Source organism: Haliotis cracherodii, unplaced genomic scaffold, assembly GCF_022045235.1.
Source record: "Haliotis cracherodii isolate W230 unplaced genomic scaffold, xgHalCrac1.p SCAF_1, whole genome shotgun sequence".
Taxonomy (NCBI): domain Eukaryota; kingdom Metazoa; phylum Mollusca; class Gastropoda; order Lepetellida; family Haliotidae; genus Haliotis; species Haliotis cracherodii.
In genome coordinates this window covers 81,830,174-81,850,462 of record NW_027266264.1, presented here as the reverse complement: position 1 = coordinate 81,850,462, position 20,289 = coordinate 81,830,174, and the positions used below count along the sequence as shown (strand labels likewise).

Genomic DNA, 20,289 nt, shown 5'->3' with positions numbered 1-20,289 from the left:
GCGGCCTGTAAATAATCCAGTCTGGGCCAGGCAAACTGGTGGTTGGTAGTGGTATAGCGGCCTGTAAATAATCCAGTCTGGGCCAGGCAAACTGGTGGTTGGTAGCAGGGGTAATGATCCATGACATCGATCTACACACAGTCATGTCACATAGTGACTACCACCTCACATAGTCAGCCTTACTGGGATCTATTCTGCCTTCAGTGCCAACAGGGAATATCCAATAAATACAGAACAAAAAGAAACAACGGCAAGATAACAGCTTATGTACTGTAATCACAAGAAAATATCAAATCATACACTTTTTTGTAAGGAACTATCTTTGCCTAAGAATGTGGCTGTTAACATCTTTTGAGTAAGTGTTTGAATCTTGTTTTAGGCCACAGTCAGCAATAGTGCACTCAATCCTGATGTTCAGTGACTAAAAGTTCAACAATCAACCATCATGGCACAATGATGTGCAATCAACCAAGTTGCAGAGCCTGACCAACCTAGTTGCATCTCATGACTAGCAATATAGTGCCGGGGACCTGTTCTAACCCAGAGTCCCACCGGGGCCTCCTTTCTCTCTCTCTCTATATATATATGAGTCTACAGCAGGCAGGTAACCAGCTGAAGATTTAAATTGTGTGATGTGCTATAATTACTTCTTGAAGAGAATTAAAACAATTCCAATTGATTAATAATTGATGTGAAAGTTCGGATTATTGAAAATAGTATTAGAAATGAAGGTGGGCTCACTAGCCTTGAGCCTTTAGGTGAAACATTTTAATCTAGGCATTCTGAATATTTCATTCTTAACAAGAAGATTAAGACAACAATCTTTCTTGCTTCCTTTCAAGGATTTGATGTGAAGTGTGTGGAGGATATCTTTTGACTTGGAGTGTTCCAGTGTCTTGCTCTAAATGTGTTTCTACTGTAAATCTATACAACCTAAATGGTGAACTTACTTCCCTCAAAAACATAATGAACTAAACAAGACTTCATGTACATATTATTGTCAAAATACAATCGATAATTTTCAGATTTTGTTCATGTGTGACAAATATGTACCAGTCCATTCAAGTTCAAATCAAGAAGTTCAATACCAGTTGCAGTTATCCACATAAAAGAAACAGATTCCTATCTTAAACATCTTTGAACAAGTATTTTTCATAAGATAAATCAGCAATTAAACAGGTACAAATATCATGTGAGATATCAAAGTGTAATTGAGATTTTCATTGCACAATTGTCCTCATGGCCATAAATTCAGACTATATGTTGCAACATTTCTTAGAAAGGATAGAACTCAACAAAACAAGCCCCAATCATTTCATGATTATTGGAGCTGTGTTTTTTTCAAAGACAGCTGCTAGCCTCACACACACACCTGGGTTTGGCTGGAGGTATTCCTGGGTTTTGATGATAAGGTCATCCACCAACTTTCCCATAATGTCGATCTTCTGCAATAGAGAGAAAAGAATTAGTGAGTGAATATTGTTTTATGCCCCGTCAGTAATATTGTGGCTATACCAGAGTGTCCTGTACATAAATGAGTCTGGGAGAGGCAAACCAATGGTTGGTTGCATGATCAAAAGCCAAGCAATTGTCATAAGATGAGGGGTAGTCAGGTAGCCAAGTGGTTAAAGTGTTCTCTCATCATAGCGTGATATTGCTGGAATATTGCTGAAAGCTGTGTAAAACCAAACTCACTCACTTACTCACTCACCCATATGATGACACACAATCAGCAAGGTTTGTTTGTTTTGTTTGTTTGTTGTTTAACGACATACTCGGCAATATTCCAGCTATATGACGGCAGTCTGTAAAGAATAGAGTCTGGACCAGACAATCCAGTGATTGACATCATAAGCATCGATCTCACAATTTGGGTACGATGACATGCATCAACCAAGTCAACTCACCCTGTCTGTAATTGCGATTATGAAGAAATCTTTTTGTTTAAACCAGCAGACAGGTGATACAGAGTTGTAAACCATTGAAGTCTGACACTGTTACAGAGAATTAGGATACGGACCGGCATATATGTGATTCATGCATGTTCTCCCTGCATGTTTGGCGCCAATTAAGGGCTAAATCAATATAGCACATTGAAATTAGGTGCTTATAAATATTCCATCAATCTGGTAAAGGCAAGTGAAGAAGGTGCAACATGAAGTGTTGCCAGTTTCCATAACTTCCTACACTTTGACAAAATATACCAATGCATGCTTAGTTCATATGTCACTCTTGTCAAACCTTGGATTACTCGAAGTATTTTCATAGCTCTGTTCAACCTCGACACAACGTTGTTTGACCGTAGTTTATTTGCTAATATGCAGATGACCATACCCAAAACCATCTGTATAAAACCTTTTCAAATGACATAATCTTTCACAAACAAGACTGATGCATTATGACCAAGAAATAACCAGGAAAATTAAAATAACCGTAACTTATTTAACGTTCACCTTGGATTATCTTAGAGAACAGAGTATTCTTTTTCTGTAAAATATCAACAGCAACTTGATGATGGGTATCATATTGCCTACAATGAACATACACTGACTTGCAAAAAGCATCTAATCAAGACCGATAGGGTCTGGGCAATTCAATATTGGACGAAGGTAATGGTGCCCTAGAACATAACATGCAGGTGTTCTATTCATCATGTTCACAATTACAGAAATGATATCTCTCGATGTAATACATACAACATACTATTCTCCTTTCACATTCACTGGCATGAGTATTGTTCCCAAGCCTACGATGTGTAGCATTGTTTGTTTGTTTGTTTAACACTGCACTCTACAATATTTCAGCTTTATGAAGGCGGTCTGTCAACAATCAAGTCTGGACCTGACAATCCAGTGATTGACATCATCAGCATCGATCTACATAATCGGGATACGATGACATGCATCAACCAAGTCAGTGAGCCTGACCTCCTGACCCTGTTAGTTGCCTCTTACGACAAGCATAGTCTCCTTTTACTCCTATCATGGGATGCTGAAGACCTATTCTACCACGGATCTTCACGGGTTATGATATGTATTAGCAATCTGGTATTACAGACACAGACAGCAGTAAATACTGTATCATAAGAATGGGGTTGTTTTCCACCTTGGTACCATCATTTCATACCAGCATACTCTACATGTACATCTTATCCTGCCTCTGACAATGTACCACAAATTTCCCTTTAGGCTCCCAAATATAAAATATTGATATAATATGACTGAACTAGGTTGTCATGTATGTTAAATACAACCGTCACATGAATCAGCATAATATTGTACTGCAGTGTATTGCGATACAGGTGTCTGTATTGTAGAACGTATTGCGACATAAAGGGAACTGACGCAGTGACTGAGACTGGTTGCACATGCCAGTCCTATTTTCAACATACTAAAGTAAACAGTATCACGCGAGATAACAACACCTCCACACTACCACCGTTTTGTCAACTAATTTAAAGGGAAACATTTGTGAATGAATTTCTGTGTAGAATTTAGGTTAAACAATAAAATACAAAAGAAGCTTATAAGAAATACAGAAAAAATATTCCAATACGTATCATTTATACCAGTGTAGTCCTACATGTAACATACAGAAACAAAAAAATGGAACTTAGCGATCTTGTAAGTAATAATGGAACTAATATACAACTTTATCCAATCCATGAGAGACACAAGGTTTGCTCTAGTGTGTCATCTGTGTGTAATGCATGTACTATATAGTGTAAACATGGTGAATAGGCAGGCTGTCTTGAGGCTGTACAGTTGCTGAGGGACATAACACTTAGATGTCATAAACTTTAATCAAGATCACTGTGAATGGAAATATCAATTAGGGTCAATTCTGACCAAAGAAACAAGAAGCTGAAGCGAATGAGTTTCAGCAATATTTCAGCCATTACATGGGCTTGATTACATTGTATCTATGTGGAAATAGAAAACCAAGGCCTTAATTAGACCACTGGGCTAACCCTCACCCACCCACCAAGAGATTCACTCTCTCCACAAGGGGGCACCTTCAACCCCGAGAGATGAGCTCTCTCCACAAGGAAACGCCACCCCCACCCAAGTGAGTGAGTGAATATGGTTATACGCCGCTTTTAGCAATATTCCAGCAATATCACGGCTGGGAAAATGAAAATGTGCTCCACACATTGTACACATGTCGGGAATCAAACCGGGGTCTTCGGCGTGATGAGCGAACGCTTTAACCACTAGGCTACCCGACCACATTCCTGTGCCCCTGCCCCTGCCCCAAAGAGATGACCTCATTCCACAAGGGAACACTATCACTCCCAAGCAGGGTGCCTGTTGACATGAAAAGCTAGTTGCACCAGACATTAGCTGGTTGCACCCTGGTCCAATAAATTTATCTCAGATATCACATAGATGCATATACTAGTCTAAACAAGTACAATTCCAGATCTCTGATGACTATGTCACATGTCATGAATTACATATGGTATGGTAAATAAAGCATAGAGGTACTGAGTGTGTTTAAAGATCAATCGCTGTTGTGTGGACAAATTTGGGTTAGTCACTTAGTGCATGTAGGTTAGGTTGCATTTTTCAATAATAGGTTGCACTGGTGCATGTTTTATATAGCTAAATTGAGCCCTGCCAAGAGATAAGCTCTCTCCACAAGGGGACACAACCACCCCACCCAACCCCAGAGATGAGTAATCTCCACAAGGGTGTATCCCACCCCCAAAGAGATGAGCTCTCTCCACAAGGGTACACAACCACCCAAAAGCGATGAGCTCACTCCACAAGGGTACACAACTACCCCCCAGAGATGAGTAATCTCCACAAGGGTACCCCTCACCACCATCCCCCAAGGGATGAGCTCTCTCCACAAGGGTACACAACCACCCCCCAGAGATGAGTAATCTCCACAAGGGTACCCCTCACCACCACCCCCAAGGGATGAACTCTCTCCACAAGGGAACCCCTCACCACCACCCCCAAGGGATGAGTAATCTCCACAAGGGTACACAACCACCTCCAAGGGATGAGCTCTCTCCACAAGGGTACACAACCATCCCCCAGAGATGAGTAATCCCCACAAGGGAACCCCTCACCACCATCCCCAAGGGATCAGCTCTCTCCACAAGGGTACACAACCATCCCCCAGAGATGAGTAATCTTCACAAGGGTACACAACCACCCCCCAGAGATGAGTAATCTCCACAAGGGAACCCCTCACCACCATCCCCAAGTGATCAGCTCTCTCCACAAGGGTACACAACAACCCCCAAGGGATGAGCTCTCTCCACAAAGGTACACAACCACCCCCAAGGGATGAGCTCTCTCCACAAGGGTACACCACCACCCCAAAGATATGATCTCTCTCCACAAGCATCCAATATGACATGTACAGCCTACAGTGCTAAGATGGCACAAATATTCTCAGGTTACCTAATCCACTTGGTGTAGTTCAGATGACAGCAGTTCATTTCTCCAACACTTCCCCACCCCCAAAACATCCTCCAAACTAGACGGGCTCTGCCTAAACACTGATTCAGTCATCATTTCCGGTTCAACAAGGATAATTTGTCACAAAATTAAAGAAAATTCAACTTGATTTGAAGATCAATAATTGATTACCACAGAAAATATCACAGCAAAATGCTCCGCATGGCCTCTAAAGCTATGATTAAAACAGATTACTTGTGTAGAGCTATTCTCCCAAGCAGTCCCACTGTCAATAAGAAGCACTTCAAAGGTGCTCATCTGGGGTTGGCTGGTCTTCATCACTGGCCCATCTCCCACAATCTCATTAGAATAAGTGTAGCTATGATATCAATAGCTCACTGTAGGACTGCATATACAGACCCTGGTCTAATGTGAGTGGGCAGCTCCCCCGGGGCCATGCTGCCCCACATTCAAGGACCAAGTCATACCTCTTACTCTCCAGAACAACAACTGTTTCATCTCATACCATTTGACCTAAAAATTAGGACATAAATTTGAAATCCTGGCATATTAAAACTATGACTAAAGTATTTCTAAACGTAAAGGGAACGTCATATGAATCGGAACAAGGATAAAGGTAAAATTTAGGTAGGAAAATTGTCTTAATGTAAATTAATTCCTGTGCCAGCCTGTCAAGTTTGGCCAAACAGAAGCTAATGCTTACAACCTTAAAAGGTATGACAGAATGCTTGTCTGATGACAACCCTATCTGTTGATAAGTGATAATCTATAGTGTTTGTAACGACACTTGTCCTCAAGGCTGAGTCAGGTAAAATATTATGAGGAAAAAGAGATCAAATACACCAAAATAAAGTGGACCTTCTACACCTGAATAACTTGAAACATGATATCTGATCATTTACATAGGGTTCGTGTACTACAAATCAAATGTTCATAACATGAACAAGGATCAATGTAGTATGCTCACCACAGTTCAAGTACAAAATATACTACTCAAGAGCAGTTTAAGAACACCCCATTTTTTCACATGACGAGTTACTATGTGACGGCTGGTGCGTATTGCACATTAACGCATACTTCCAATTGTGGGTGTTCTTTAACTTGTTTTGAGTACTATGAAATATATCTGGAGCACACAATATATGGAATATTTCAGTCACAAGAGCAGTGTCAGAGATCAGTGCTGCATTTAGCTAACTGGAACTGTTTGAAAGCATGTCACAGTGAATGTCAGTGACGACTGTTCATACAGCTCTTGGTTGATCTACCTGAGCCGGCTGCCAAGTGAAGAAAGTGAGACATACTGATCCCTGTGTCATCTTCTGGACAGAAAAGGCTTAGTTCTTCCTGACACTGCTGTATTTTATTATTCCCCACCATGAACTTAATTATTCTGCATTATTGTTCTGAGATCTTACAGGGTGTCTGCCATGACATCTCCAAGGAGGCCTTCATGATAGATATGAAATTCATAAACTAGCATCTGGTCTCTGAAATGAACATATTTTACAGAAAAAAAACAGTTGTTAAATCATATTAATATAATAGAGCAAAAAGGAGACAAGAGACTTGCTTTATTTTCAGAAACTGAAGTAATCTAACTTGCCATATACATTATAGATTTGCATGGACTGAACTGAATATAGTTGTTTCAGGGTCTGTGTGACAGACAACGGAATTCATATTGAGCCTGCAAATAGGATCAATTGAATATTACCTGCAATCTCTTATTTTTCTGAAAATACATCCTCAGGACAGGGAGGAAAGTTTTATTGCCACCAAACATTATCCAGCATCTCCTGCCGGCAATCTGTGCGAGGTTTTCAACAAAATAATGTATTACCGTAGTCACCGCAATAAGCCTATTGGGTGCTCAGAAATTTCACAAAGGATTCACAAGTTAAACTTGTCAGAGATCAAGATATAGATAACAGACTTAATTCAGATGTCGATGAAACTAAAGCATTTCTTATAGTAGTTACAGTGCAATTATGGGTTGTCGTGTAAATATTGGAGCTTTGTATTGAGAGCTAGAAAAGAAGCTGTCAGGGCATGCCTGTTGGAGCGTGGGAAGTAATATGACGAATACATTAGGAAACTATTAGGATTGATATGGTTATAGTGGGAGCAAAGCCTGAAACAACAGCAGGGTGCCATGGGCAGTTAGTTAGAAGTGGGAAGATAAGCTATGGACTTCCAACAGCATTCTGCATCTGTCATATGTCGGCCATTCACAAATGATTGAGTGGATATGGTTTTAGCAACATCCCAGCAATATCATTGTAGGGGACACCAGAAATTGTATTCACACATTGATGTACCCATGTGGAGGAATTGAACCCAGGCCTTCAGCATAACAAGCACACACCTTAACCACTAGGCTACCTCACTGTCCCATACACAAATGAAGAAAGGTACTAGTACTAGAAATGTGAGTATCAACTACAACAAGAAGTACATATTAGAACTTAGAGTACCAACTTTTAGCCTAGCAGCATTGCATACAGCACATGTACAACCGTATGCTTTATTGGACAATCCATTTTGAGTCCTGAACACATCACTTTATCACTTTTCTACATCTTCAGCTATTAACTTGAACTGATGCCAAAACAATAATAGCTAGTATGCAGTAAGTTTGTTGTAATCTACCAGGTTAGTTAGCTGGATGAGTGAGCTGTCATGTTACGTTTAGGGAGAGATAGGAAAGTCGTTCCCATGGGTCTGCTGGTCTACACTGGCAACACTTGGCAGTCAAGCAGGGTTGAACACTTCTGGGCATCTCACCACCTCCCACAACACAAGGTCCATTATTGCCCTGTACACACCGACTCAGTCCTGTGAAGAAAACAGTCTTCTGCAGCCTGGAGATGGACACCGATCACATGTCATCCATCTGAACATGTTGAACATACAATGCCACTTAGAAAGTGGTCAAATGAAACAAATAATACACCGATATATGGGATAACACTTTCTTAGTCCACATTCTAGTACTTTTGGGGGTTGAATCTCATCCAGGATTTGAACCCACACTGCTAGGCTGAGGCACCTAATCGCCAGGAAAGTCAGCAATCTAACCGGCTCAGTCACCGAGGCTTCCAAAAAAACGAAAGACTGACAACTGGTAGTCTTGATCACGTACTTTGTGTACCCCTCTGACAAGTGTAAACTGGCACAGCTCACATGGTTGAAAGCTAGGAACACAATGCCGTTTTGAAAGTGGTCAAATGAAACAAGTGTTATATCTGGGATAACACTTTCTTAGTAAAGTACAGATTCTAGTACTTTTCTGGATGGGGACTCAACCCTAAAAAGTACTAGAATCTGTACTTTACTAAGAAAGTGTTACCCCTGATATAAAATTTGTTAAATCATACATTTGACATAGTTATGTCAGAATCAGGGTTTCAGAAACATTTTGTTTGTTTGTTCTTTAACACTGCACACAGGAATATTCCAGCTAGATGATGGTGGCCTGGAAATAATTGAGTGAGGAACTATCCATGGTGTAGGGGTACAATAACACGCAACAACCGACCATCCCATCCATCTGGTTGCCTCTATGACCAGTATGGATTGCCGCTGGCCTATTCTAACTATTCTACTCCATACAAGCTACTCCTGTGTTCTTTTAAGCTGCTAAAACTGGTGTGGCCCTTCTTAACCTACTCATGACATTACAGAGGGCTCAGGTCCTGAAATTAGTTTCTGGGTCAGTTTTCAAAAAGTAGCAAGTGAAACAGATACAACCACTTTTCTTAGAACAAACAATTCAAGACAACGCCACATTCACATTTTGACGGTGGCACTCAAAAAAGTTAAGCTTGAACAATCACATCAGGGTCTCTTTCCTCAAATTGTTTCGGATTTCCTCATTGTCAAATGCTAACATATCTAAATCAAGAGATGTCTATATTTTCCTCAGATTCTGAATCTCCGGTCTCATTGGGGTTCTTTCCTATTGACATGGAGTTGTTTGTTTCTATCAAAATCATATATTTTATATTGAGACTATGCGTTACTCTGAATGGGATGGAGCTTGCATCGTAACATGTCACAGTCACACTCATCATTGTTGATGTAAACGTACCAACAAGAGGACTATGTTGACAAATGTGCTACACGTACATATAGGATATATTCAATACACACAGCTTTTTAGAATTGGAAATAACAAACCCTATTGCAGTATGTGATACTACTTGAATACATAGTAACTGAAATAGACATGACAATGTCATGCTGTGCTCTGAACACTACTGATATAAGCTATCTATAATATAACCTGTTGGGCTATTAAAAGCAACTCAGGAAATGCCATGGGCATAGTGGTAATCAATATCAAACAACAAAATTGTTTTATTAATATTAAATTGCCATTGTGTGCCATAGTTTGTGCTCCTCTACATAAATTAAGATGCTTATAGCGAATAGTAGAATATATAGAGAGCAGGTCTAGGGGGCGTATCTTAGCTTGTCACTGACCAGGGCCCATATGGTAAACAGCGATCATACCATTACTTCATAACTCCCAAACTTTACAAACTTGCACCATAAGGCTACAATTTCTTTGTACAACTGGGAAAAGAGGCTTCGCCTTTTAACGACTGAGAAGGACATCTTCCAAATGTATGTATTTCTACTGGTACGAGTAAACTGCAGGGACAGAAATTTGCACTCGCCAGAGAGCCAGAGTCAGATGGCCCAAGTTAATATCATAGATATCTTGAGGTCTGGTAGAATTTCAGGCTTTGGGGGGAATGTCATTACTATTTGCAGTATTCGGGTGAATAAACGTTTTAGGATAATTTATCCTGCCTACTGCCATTAAAGGGAGACTCAGGCAACTTGGAATTCCAAGCAAGTTTGATTCCAATCAACACAGATTTTGATATCTGTTAATTACTTTAATGATGTCTATCCACTGTTGATAATTCTTTAGTGAATTCAAGTACATAGAGACAATGTCTCACTTTCAAACATGCCACTAACTACAACATCTTGACCTAGACTTGACACCAGACATGCAAAAATGCTAGGGAGCACAGACCTCCTTTAACTTCCTTAATTGTTTAGCTTTTGGATCTTCAGTAAAACTGACAGAATGTCTCACTTTCTAACATGCCACTAACTACAACATCTTGACCTAGACTTGGCACCAGACAGTGGAGCACAGACCCCCTTTAACTTCCTTAATTGTTGAGCTTTGAGGATGTGTCTTCTGTCAGTCTGTAAATCTATCTGTAAACTCAGATCAACATGCAAGTTGAAACTGAAGTTGTCAGCTAACACAAGATGGTGTGAAGTGCTTCATCTTCTTCCTATTTTAAAGAGGACAGACGTTTTTATCACACTAAAAGCTAGAGTTTGCTGTGTCAGCATACTACAAAATCAGTGGTTAGCGCATTATGATCGAATACTTGATCAATACTGCCTGGAGACGAGCAATCAGATTCTGGCTGTCACAAAAAGGATCATAATATGTATCCTTAAATACACAGCTTTGTTGGACAGATTCAAGTCAATAATTAACCACAGTGGCAAAATGCTGCATCCTAGACCATTGATGGTTCCACATGCATAATGTTCACTGACTTGAAAGCAACAGCTCATATTAGGCACAATGAAATCTTTGTGGGTGTTGGAGCATCACGTAAGTGGCATTTTGTCATTGTCCAACAGTGCCAGGATTTAGCATGAAAGTAATACCAAAACACAGATTTAGGGCATCCCTACATTTAATACACTATCGCTGAACATAAATGAAGATGCTTCCCAATCAAATACCAAAACTACATATACTGATACAGTTATATTCGTATTATTACTTTATTTGAGCTTGACAGTATGAACAAAAAACGCTTACATCCAAGACATGACTGTTTTCCCTCGTGGTCTCCAAACCAAGTAATACCAAGCTGTCATTGTCAGCACTGAATACCCATTACAATTAGCTTGTGTTGCAAGTCTCTGCAGCCTCATTGGATGTTGGAGTTGGAGTTTTCATGTATTGTGTGTGGAATGCCGCACTGTTCAGACAGAGACTCTGTGTGTGTGCGTGCGTGTGTGCGTGCTTGCGTGCGTGCGTGCTGGCGTGCGTGCGTGCGTGCGTGCGTGCGTGCGTGCGTGCATGCAAGGGAAAATTGAAGATATCAGGAAAATGCCCAGATGCCATTTGTCTCCGGTAATGTCACTGAATTAATACACGTCTTTTCAAAAGAGGTCAAACGTAACAAATATTATATGTGAGATTGCACTTTCTTACTAAAGTACAAATTCTACTTATCACCTAGTCGCCAGCACACAAAGTCAAATTCCAAATATAACATTTGTTACAAAATCACTGCTGCATATATTATTGTTACAGACCTTATATTGTTATTTTCTTTAACATGGAAGCCCTGATGACACCAGAAATAGCCAGCCTTAAGTAGTGGTGAGCTTCTAGTTAAACACTGCATACCATTCTGATCAATGTGAAAAATCTAACAACAACACTTGCCTTTACCGTAAGAAAGCACTCAAATTCATAGACATGCACCTCTTACTGCAGAACTTAGTGAGGACATAATTAGATTTTCCTGCCAATGATGTAACAAATCAATGACATCAACAGAATCCACCATTGCATCTCAAATAGTGCAAATCAGTCTCAAACTTAAGCAGGACAGGAGATTAATCATACTTCTTAGAATCCCATTGCACCAGGGGCATGGTATCCAAAGACATGGCGTCAAAGGGCATGGCACCAAGGGCATGGCATCCAAGGGCATGGTGTCCAAGGTTAGGTACCAAGGGCATGGTGTCCAAGGGCATGGTACCAAGGACATGGCGTCCAAGGGCATGGCATCAAAGGGCAGGGTATCCAAGGACATGGTGTCCAAGGGTATGGTGTCCAAGGGCATGGTACCAAGGACATGGCGTCCAAGGGCATGGCATCCAAGGACATGGCGTCCAAGGGTATGGTACCAAGGACAAGGTGTCCAAGGGTATGGTACCAAGGGCATGGTACCAAGGACATGGCATCCAAGGACATGGTGTCCAAGGGCATGGTGTCCCAGGGCATGGCACCAAGGGCTCTTGCTTCCCTACCCTTACAAAGAGGGGAGCACAATAAACCTTGGGGTCACAATTGTTCAACAAATAAAGACACAAATAGAACTAACTGACATTTGTGGAAACTTTCCTGTGGAAATGATCTTACTTCATGATTTCGGTTATGAATTATAACTCACTTATACTTTTCTTCACTGTAATAGCTGACATTTCTCTGTTAACACAGTGATCAATACCTTGATCTACCCTAGAAACCTTTCGAATAATCACTGCATCGCCCTGATTTGACACAATTGACAATGAGTACCCAAACATTATGAAAATGAGGTGAGATCTTGCATCAATTCTGATCAGTTTAATGATGAATATATATGCTGCTCAGCTTATAACTATATGTGTTTAGGAAATCAGGTCAGCAGGCAGACAACAACTTAGCCCAGTTGCAACACAGAAGAAATTTGGCTGAGTTTGTCATTATGCCACATATTACAAGTTTATCAAATTAATATGCACACAATGCTCTCCCCAGATACAGGTAACCAGGCAACTCATGAATACTGAATTGGGTGACATTTATATATTAAAATGACGAGCTTTCCCTGCCATGAAGAAATTTTACAAGGGTGACTGAAGGGAGTAAAATCAAAACATGTTGACTTGATATTCAAACAAAACCATAGGTAATCATTGCAATAAAAAGTCCTATTGATGAACTCAAACCCCACAAATAGCCCTGATTAGCATGACTCAAGTGAAGTGACCTGTGACCCTCTGTCCAGTTCACCCCACCATCAGAACCACTCAAGCAGGCAGCCCACCTGCACCTCATTCTCAGCCACAAATAGCAGTGTACAGTCATTGACACAAGCTTCAAAAGGAATTTTATTGAACCGAGAAGTTTTCCTGTTTTCCTGATTACCCACAGAAGGAAAGAGAGAGAGAGAGAGAGAGAGAGAGAGAGAGAGAGAGAGAGAGAGAGAGAGAGAGAGAGAGAGAGAGAGAGAGAGAGAGAGAGAGAGAGAACAATTAAAAACTGTACAATGTTTTCAATAATGATTTGACAAGACCTATTACTTTCATTCATTACTAAATATTTTGGTTTTTCAAATATCACAATGACGAGTGTAATCACAAAGACAAGTGTAATTGACTGCTTCTATATACATTTTTCAGCCCTGTTAGGTCAGGTCACATGAGAACCATCGTCACCAGAGACACAATGCTACAGGAAATAATTGTTGTGGTTTACAAACTTAAGGGTGCTTGAAAAATTATTTTTGACTTGAGTTTTCATACACTTAAGACATGCAAGATAGCCATTTCATATGACATTCAGTAAAATAACAATAAAATTGGGTCAGTAGCATAACTGGTAACACAAACATTTCATTTAGAAGTCCAATGGAGAGAATTGCCCTAGACACTTATGACAGGCCCACTTTTTCAGCACTCTGGAAGAATCAGCTGATTTGGATTACCACCTCTCTACTTCCTACTTGGCAGTAGTGGAAGGAAGGACAACCATACCTCGCACAACACAGACTATTTGATTCCTCACACAACACACAACTACCTGTCTGGAATCCATGGTCAACCTGACATTTTTACAACACAGAACACAGAACGGAATCATATTAACTTTGTTCTGAGTTGAACAAATGTCACTGTTTCAGTTTGGAGATATTCCACGAGGGCATAGTGATCCTTCATTTTAGATGAGCTAAGAACTGATCTGGATGATGAGCTAGACACCTTTTGGATGGAAAGTCAGATGGTTGCAAGATGTATATAAATCAGCCAGTGCAACAGCGGTAGAAACTAACATTAGTCCATGAGTCCAATTAATGATAACACAATCATAGCAAAACCGTTTAAAATGGCAAATTTCTACTAGTCCTTACGATACCTTAAGTATTGGGCAGTTTGGAAAGGGATACAGAACTAGTGTCAATTTCAAACACTGTGCAGTCGTACTAAATGGCCCATTCTGACCAGGAACTACTTGCAAGATCAAAGTGACCTTGTGAAGTTAGATCTACAGGATACAATAGAATACAATAGCTTTGATCAGCCAAGTACTGAAATAAACTGGTTGGTTTAAAACACAATATATTTTTTATACAAGTTCATTCAGGTTACATGTTCTATTTGGCGCACTTTCTGCATATTTACACATCAAAAGGCCTGTATTTTCATGATTTCAAATGATACTGCCTGTTACTGTCAACTTATCATAATTACGTACTATACTATTACCAGGAAACAGAATATGATACCAGCTGAATTCAAATATACTTCCACTGAGTTCTCAATGGACAGAGTTATTGATGATATTTGGATATCATCCATAAGCAGGTAATATTATTAATAAATATTCAAAAGAAGAGTTAATACTGGTGAATGTGTTGTGACATTTGGTTTCATGAAAGAGTACATATATACATACAAGCAGCGATTATTAATCGCAACAGTTAATAAGTTGTGTGACAGTGATGCAATCTAATTGAACAAAACACTATATATATAATAGAGGCATGACTCAAGAAGTATTTTTAGAAATATATAATACAAGATGGTACATATTTTTGGTCTTCTTTCTTCTTACTTTCAAACAGACACAGACCACATTAATATTGATATACACATCATGATTTGTGATAAGAAAAAATTGCTGGCAAAACCTTATTCTGATCCATGTTATATATTTTCTCTTGAAATTACTGACAACCTGAATCTATTTGTTGCTCTCACAATTAACTCTTGGTCTGTCTAGCCCTGGCTCAGGTACCCTACTGACTGCAGCATGTTAACATAAATCTTGTCAACTTAAACATACAGACATCTTCAATCCATTTGTTGATCACATTATTAACCCCTAGCTTGTCTTGCCCTGGCTCAGGTACCCTACTGACTGCAGCATGTTAACATAAATCTTGTCAACTTAAACATATAGACATCTTGAATGTTCAGACATCTTCAATCCATTTGTTGATCACATTATTAACCCCTAGCTTGTCTTGCCCTGGCTCAGGTACCCTACTGACTGCAGCGCGTTAACATAAATCTTGTCAACTTAAACATATAGACATCTTGAATGTTCAGACATCTTCAATCCATTTGTTGATCACATTATTAACCCCTAGCTTGTCTTGCCCTGGCTCAGGTACCCTACTGACTGCAGCATGTTAACATAAATCTTGTCAACTTAAACATATAGACATCTTGAATGTTCAGACATCTTCAATCCATTTGTTGATCACATTATTAACCCCTAGCTTGTCTTGCCCTGGCTCAGGTACCCTACTGACTGCAGCGCGTTAACATAAATCTTGTCAACTTAAACATATAGACATCTTGAATGTTCAGACATCTTCAATCCATTTGTTGATCACATTATTAACCCCTAGCTTGTCTTGCCCTGGCTCAGGTACCCTACTGACTGCAGCATGTTAACATAAATCTTGTCAACTTAAACATACAGACATCTTCAATCCATTTGTTGATCACATTATTAACCTCTAGCTTGTCTTGCCCTGGCTCAGGTACCCTACTGACTGCAGCATGTTAACATAGATCTTGTCAACTTGAATATACAGACATCTGGAACATACAGATATCTTCAATCCATTTGTTGATCACACTCTTAACACCTGGTCTGGCTAGTCCTGGCTCAAGTACTCAACAGGTGCAGTGATTTGACATATATTTTGTCGCTTGCACTTTTAACCCTGGGTTGTCTAGCCCTTGCTAAGATGGACAGGCTACAGAGTTACAACGTAAATGTTTTTGTCTCAAACCCACTTGTCGCTTACACTATTACCCCCTGGTTATTCTAGCCCTGACTCAAGTACCCTAAAGGCTGCAGTGACATCACATAGCCAAACCTTGTTATCTCAAACATACAGACATCTTGAACCTAACACCACTTAACAACTCAACAATTTGACTGTCAAGGTGCACCAATACACAACTGAGGACTTACGTCTTACTACTTGGATGGTAGTGATGTTCAAATTAACCAAAAGCTTAAATAAACACAGGTTCCACAATATGACTTAAATATCTATCTGAAACATCTGGGGTTTTTTTTGTCTTGGTACTTTGGTCAAAACCATTATTCCCATACAAAAGTACTGACAACGTGTATTTGAACTCCCTCTCACTACTTCCTTCTTCATTACAGATTGTGGGAGATAAGTTAATCTTAATCTTGTCATTTCCTGAAGGCTTGATGGTCACACAGGTCACCCTGCTGTCAGGTCATCCTCTCTTTTGACCATCACATCGATACAAGGTCACGACTACTCCGCAACCTAGTGTGTTGAAATCCATCCTGAGAATTATCTGAGTCCTACATGTCCTTATCCTGTTATTGGCACAAGCAACTTACTGCAAGGCCCCAATATGTAAAGAACATACAAACCATTCAAATAATTATCATTTGGGGCAGTTGGACTATTGTTATACATCTTTCACCAAACATAATATATTCACATGCAATCTGTCTCCACACAAAACGTATGTGAGACAAGACTTGTTTACAATGACAGGTCAATAGATCATGATTGTGAGTTACCTCAACAATTGATAGCACTGTTTTTCTGTAATGAGGTGAAGTAAATAGCAAACTGACAACAAATACAGTACTAAGGTCATATACAGAAAGGACACAGGACCAATAGCAGCTATGGAATGCTTTTTTTAAATAGCTGACAAACAGAAAATATTCTAAACATTTGATCAGTTACACTAGAACTGCGAGTAGATCATTAAACACATATTACTCCAAAGGAAGTGTAAGGCTATCACAATACACATTCAAATTCATGTAAATAGGCAATTTGATAAAGAGAAACAGTATCCTAGATCTTGATATCAATTAGCATATTATATTTCCATAATCATAACAATGTGACAACTTCCAGTACCTATCTACTGTGGTTTATCTATTAAACTATTTCAAAGATAACATAGTCTGTATAATCCAACCTGTCAATCAACACACTACATACTGTCAATCATGACATACAGCTCAGTATGCCATAAATGTAATTAGGTCAATATTTGTGCTAATTATAGCTGCTACAGCAGAAATGTTGACTCCACGGTGTAATCTGGAGTTCTGCTAAGTTTATGAAACATTACAAGAGATTAAAGATCTGTTACAACCCGTTTGGGAAGCTTTAAAATGAGGACAATTGTCTTAGTTTGTGAGAAAAGTGACCTATATATATATCAATGAGAAGCCTGCAAATACTTATTTGCTATTGCTGGTGAATCATAGTCATAATACTGTAGTCTTTTCATAACTGTCATATGAACTCTGCAAGTCAATAACAGGCCAACTGATACTTACTCTTTCCATTTCCGTAAACTCGTCATCGAGTTCTGTGCCTTTGGCTCCGCCAATCTTTTCACTGACATACTGCAACAAATGAGGACATCTTAAAGTAACATTTTGGATAAATAATGCTGCAGGTTGAATCACCAGCCAGAACCATTCACTTGGAAACAATATTCTTATAAATGTTGTGCAAAAAAGTCATAGGTAGGAGGCATAGTGGTCAAAGTGAGAGTAAATTATATGGACATTGTCAATTGATATGTTTGGCAAGAAAGTTTTGTTCAATACAGTTCAATGAGTAATACTGTGTGAAGCATATTCATAAGGATAAAACTACGATTTCAAACTGGACAAGAGCACATATCTGACTATATAATCTGTTGGATTTGAAGAACATACCCTTTATAAGGAACTATTGCACTGACTTATTCACTGTCAGTAAAAAACACCAAATATAATGTACAGACAACAACGAACTTGGAATGTTTTGTCATAGTCAACGTGTTTTTTTACTGGCTGTTTTTTTCTTAATCACGATATATACCAATGGCAATGTCTCAAAACACTTTCAGCCTCACATTGCGTATGAACAGGTTGTCAACCACCTGTCAAAAATATACAGTAAACAATTATCCATAGAGGGTGGCGATTTGATGTATAATACTGCGAAGAACACAGCTATGACACATAACGGTAGCCAACCAGCACGAATCTTCAGAATCAGTGAAGGGTGACACGGTGCGGTGGCGAAACACAGCCACTTGACTCCGCCAGATTGTCAAAACACACGACTTGTCAGATCCTTCTCGTTCCCGTTACTCGTTCATTTCTCTATACATATGATTTGTTTTATCACCATACCTGATTGGCCTTGTTAAACTGTTTCTTGAGTCCCGCCAACGACATTTTGACAAGCGTGAGAGACTCACATGCGTTACAATACTCAAACACCCGTGATTATTTCTCTAACCGAATTTACTCCCACCGACGGGGCATCCCTTTAGACGTCATATGGATCGTACTATCCTTACGACTAATGTTAAAAGAAGGATGCATGCATAAACCTTCTGCTGGTTTCCTTCGATAGTTACAATTTCAAAGTGTCACTATGTGAAAAATGAGAGAGAACCAAATTAAGTTATGAAATATTTTTGTTTATCAATATGTCACATGTTCACTGGCATACTTGATGTATTTATTCTTTTTAATAAGGTTATTATCACTTATTCAAAATCTATACGAGTGTTATCAAATAAAAAGTAAACTTGATTCAATTTCCATAAGATGTTGTGCCATTCATAAATTCAATAGTTATTATGATAAAAGATATTTTATTTTAATTGTGAATTCATTATGGGATACCGATCAAAGGAAATGGCTACGTATCAAGGAAGGCATGATTCTTTCTTCTAAAGACTTGCTTCCATTTCCACATATTTAAGAGTAGTTTCTTGTTGGTAATTTTACTCACAGCAAAACGTCACTATATCTGCTACGACATTGCACAAATGACTATGAAAAGGCAACACGCCTCCTAGATATTGTCATCAGAAGGACAACAACAAAAATTAAAAAATATAACTATGTCATCATAAACATAACTATCTAATAAATCGATGCGATGTTCAAATCACACACATGATAATTAAACACATTTGAATGATGTGTCACTTCCTTTTTGACCAAAGTATCAATTTGTGTAGAATAATAATAATGCATTGTCGTGATTGACGTTGTCGTGTTATCTGCTTGATATTCCCTTGTAACCAGTCACCAGACAGTTCATTGGACACACTGGTTTTACTTCTCACTACCCGCGCGCTGTTTATATTTCTGTCGTGGTGTTTGATCACACCTGATCGTTGGGTAACTAAAACAGCCTGGATGTATCCACAAACACATACTGTGTGTTGTCATTGTTTGCAGGCTGTCTTTAAGCAGGCGGTGTCTCTTTTACACATTCAGCATCACACACAGACATAATCACTGTAAGCAATACTACATCCGATACACCCCTCCATATTGTCGTAGGTTCTACTGTGTGGCTTGTGGATATATGTCAATACAAGGTGTATACAATACATATACCTTTCACGTTTACATGTTTTAAATGACAAACCAGCACCAATCCCTCACATATAAATAGGCCTAGATCAAAATTTAGCCCTGGAAATAAAGTTATCTAATTTAAAAATAGATATCCACACAAAAAAATAAAAAATAATTTTATTTTTTTAAATTGAGTCCAGAATAATGCTTCATTTCTAGACTTGCCCAATCATTCTAGAGTTGAGTTTGACTCCTTTTTAATATATTCTGTAGGGACTGGGAGACGGACTATAGGCTCTACAGGGGAAAGGGTGTTCGCCGTGTATTAATGAGATAACATTATTCAGTTCCCTTATTTGTTCAACACCCGTCTCAATATAGACAAACCGGTGGATTGGTAGG

General features: G+C 39.2%; 1 protein-coding gene across 4 annotated transcripts in view; it reads right to left on the bottom strand.

Annotated features, from left to right (window-relative positions):
- The window catches only part of LOC139445663 (endophilin-A3-like), a 53,806-nt gene extending 34,965 nt beyond the window's left edge, over positions 1 to 18,841 (bottom strand). For all 4 annotated transcript variants that reach the window (XM_071226965.1, XM_071227040.1, XM_071226892.1 and 1 more), the window contains exons 1-3: positions 18,700 to 18,841; positions 17,851 to 17,919; positions 1,373 to 1,445 (exon numbers count right to left, since the gene is read on the bottom strand). In XM_071226965.1, coding sequence (XP_071083066.1) covers positions 1,373 to 1,445; positions 17,851 to 17,919; positions 18,700 to 18,744 — 187 coding nt within the window. In that variant the 5' untranslated portion in view covers positions 18,745 to 18,841. The remainder of the gene's footprint in view (positions 1 to 1,372; positions 1,446 to 17,850; positions 17,920 to 18,699) is intronic.
- Between the last annotated feature and the right edge of the window lie 1,448 nt (positions 18,842 to 20,289).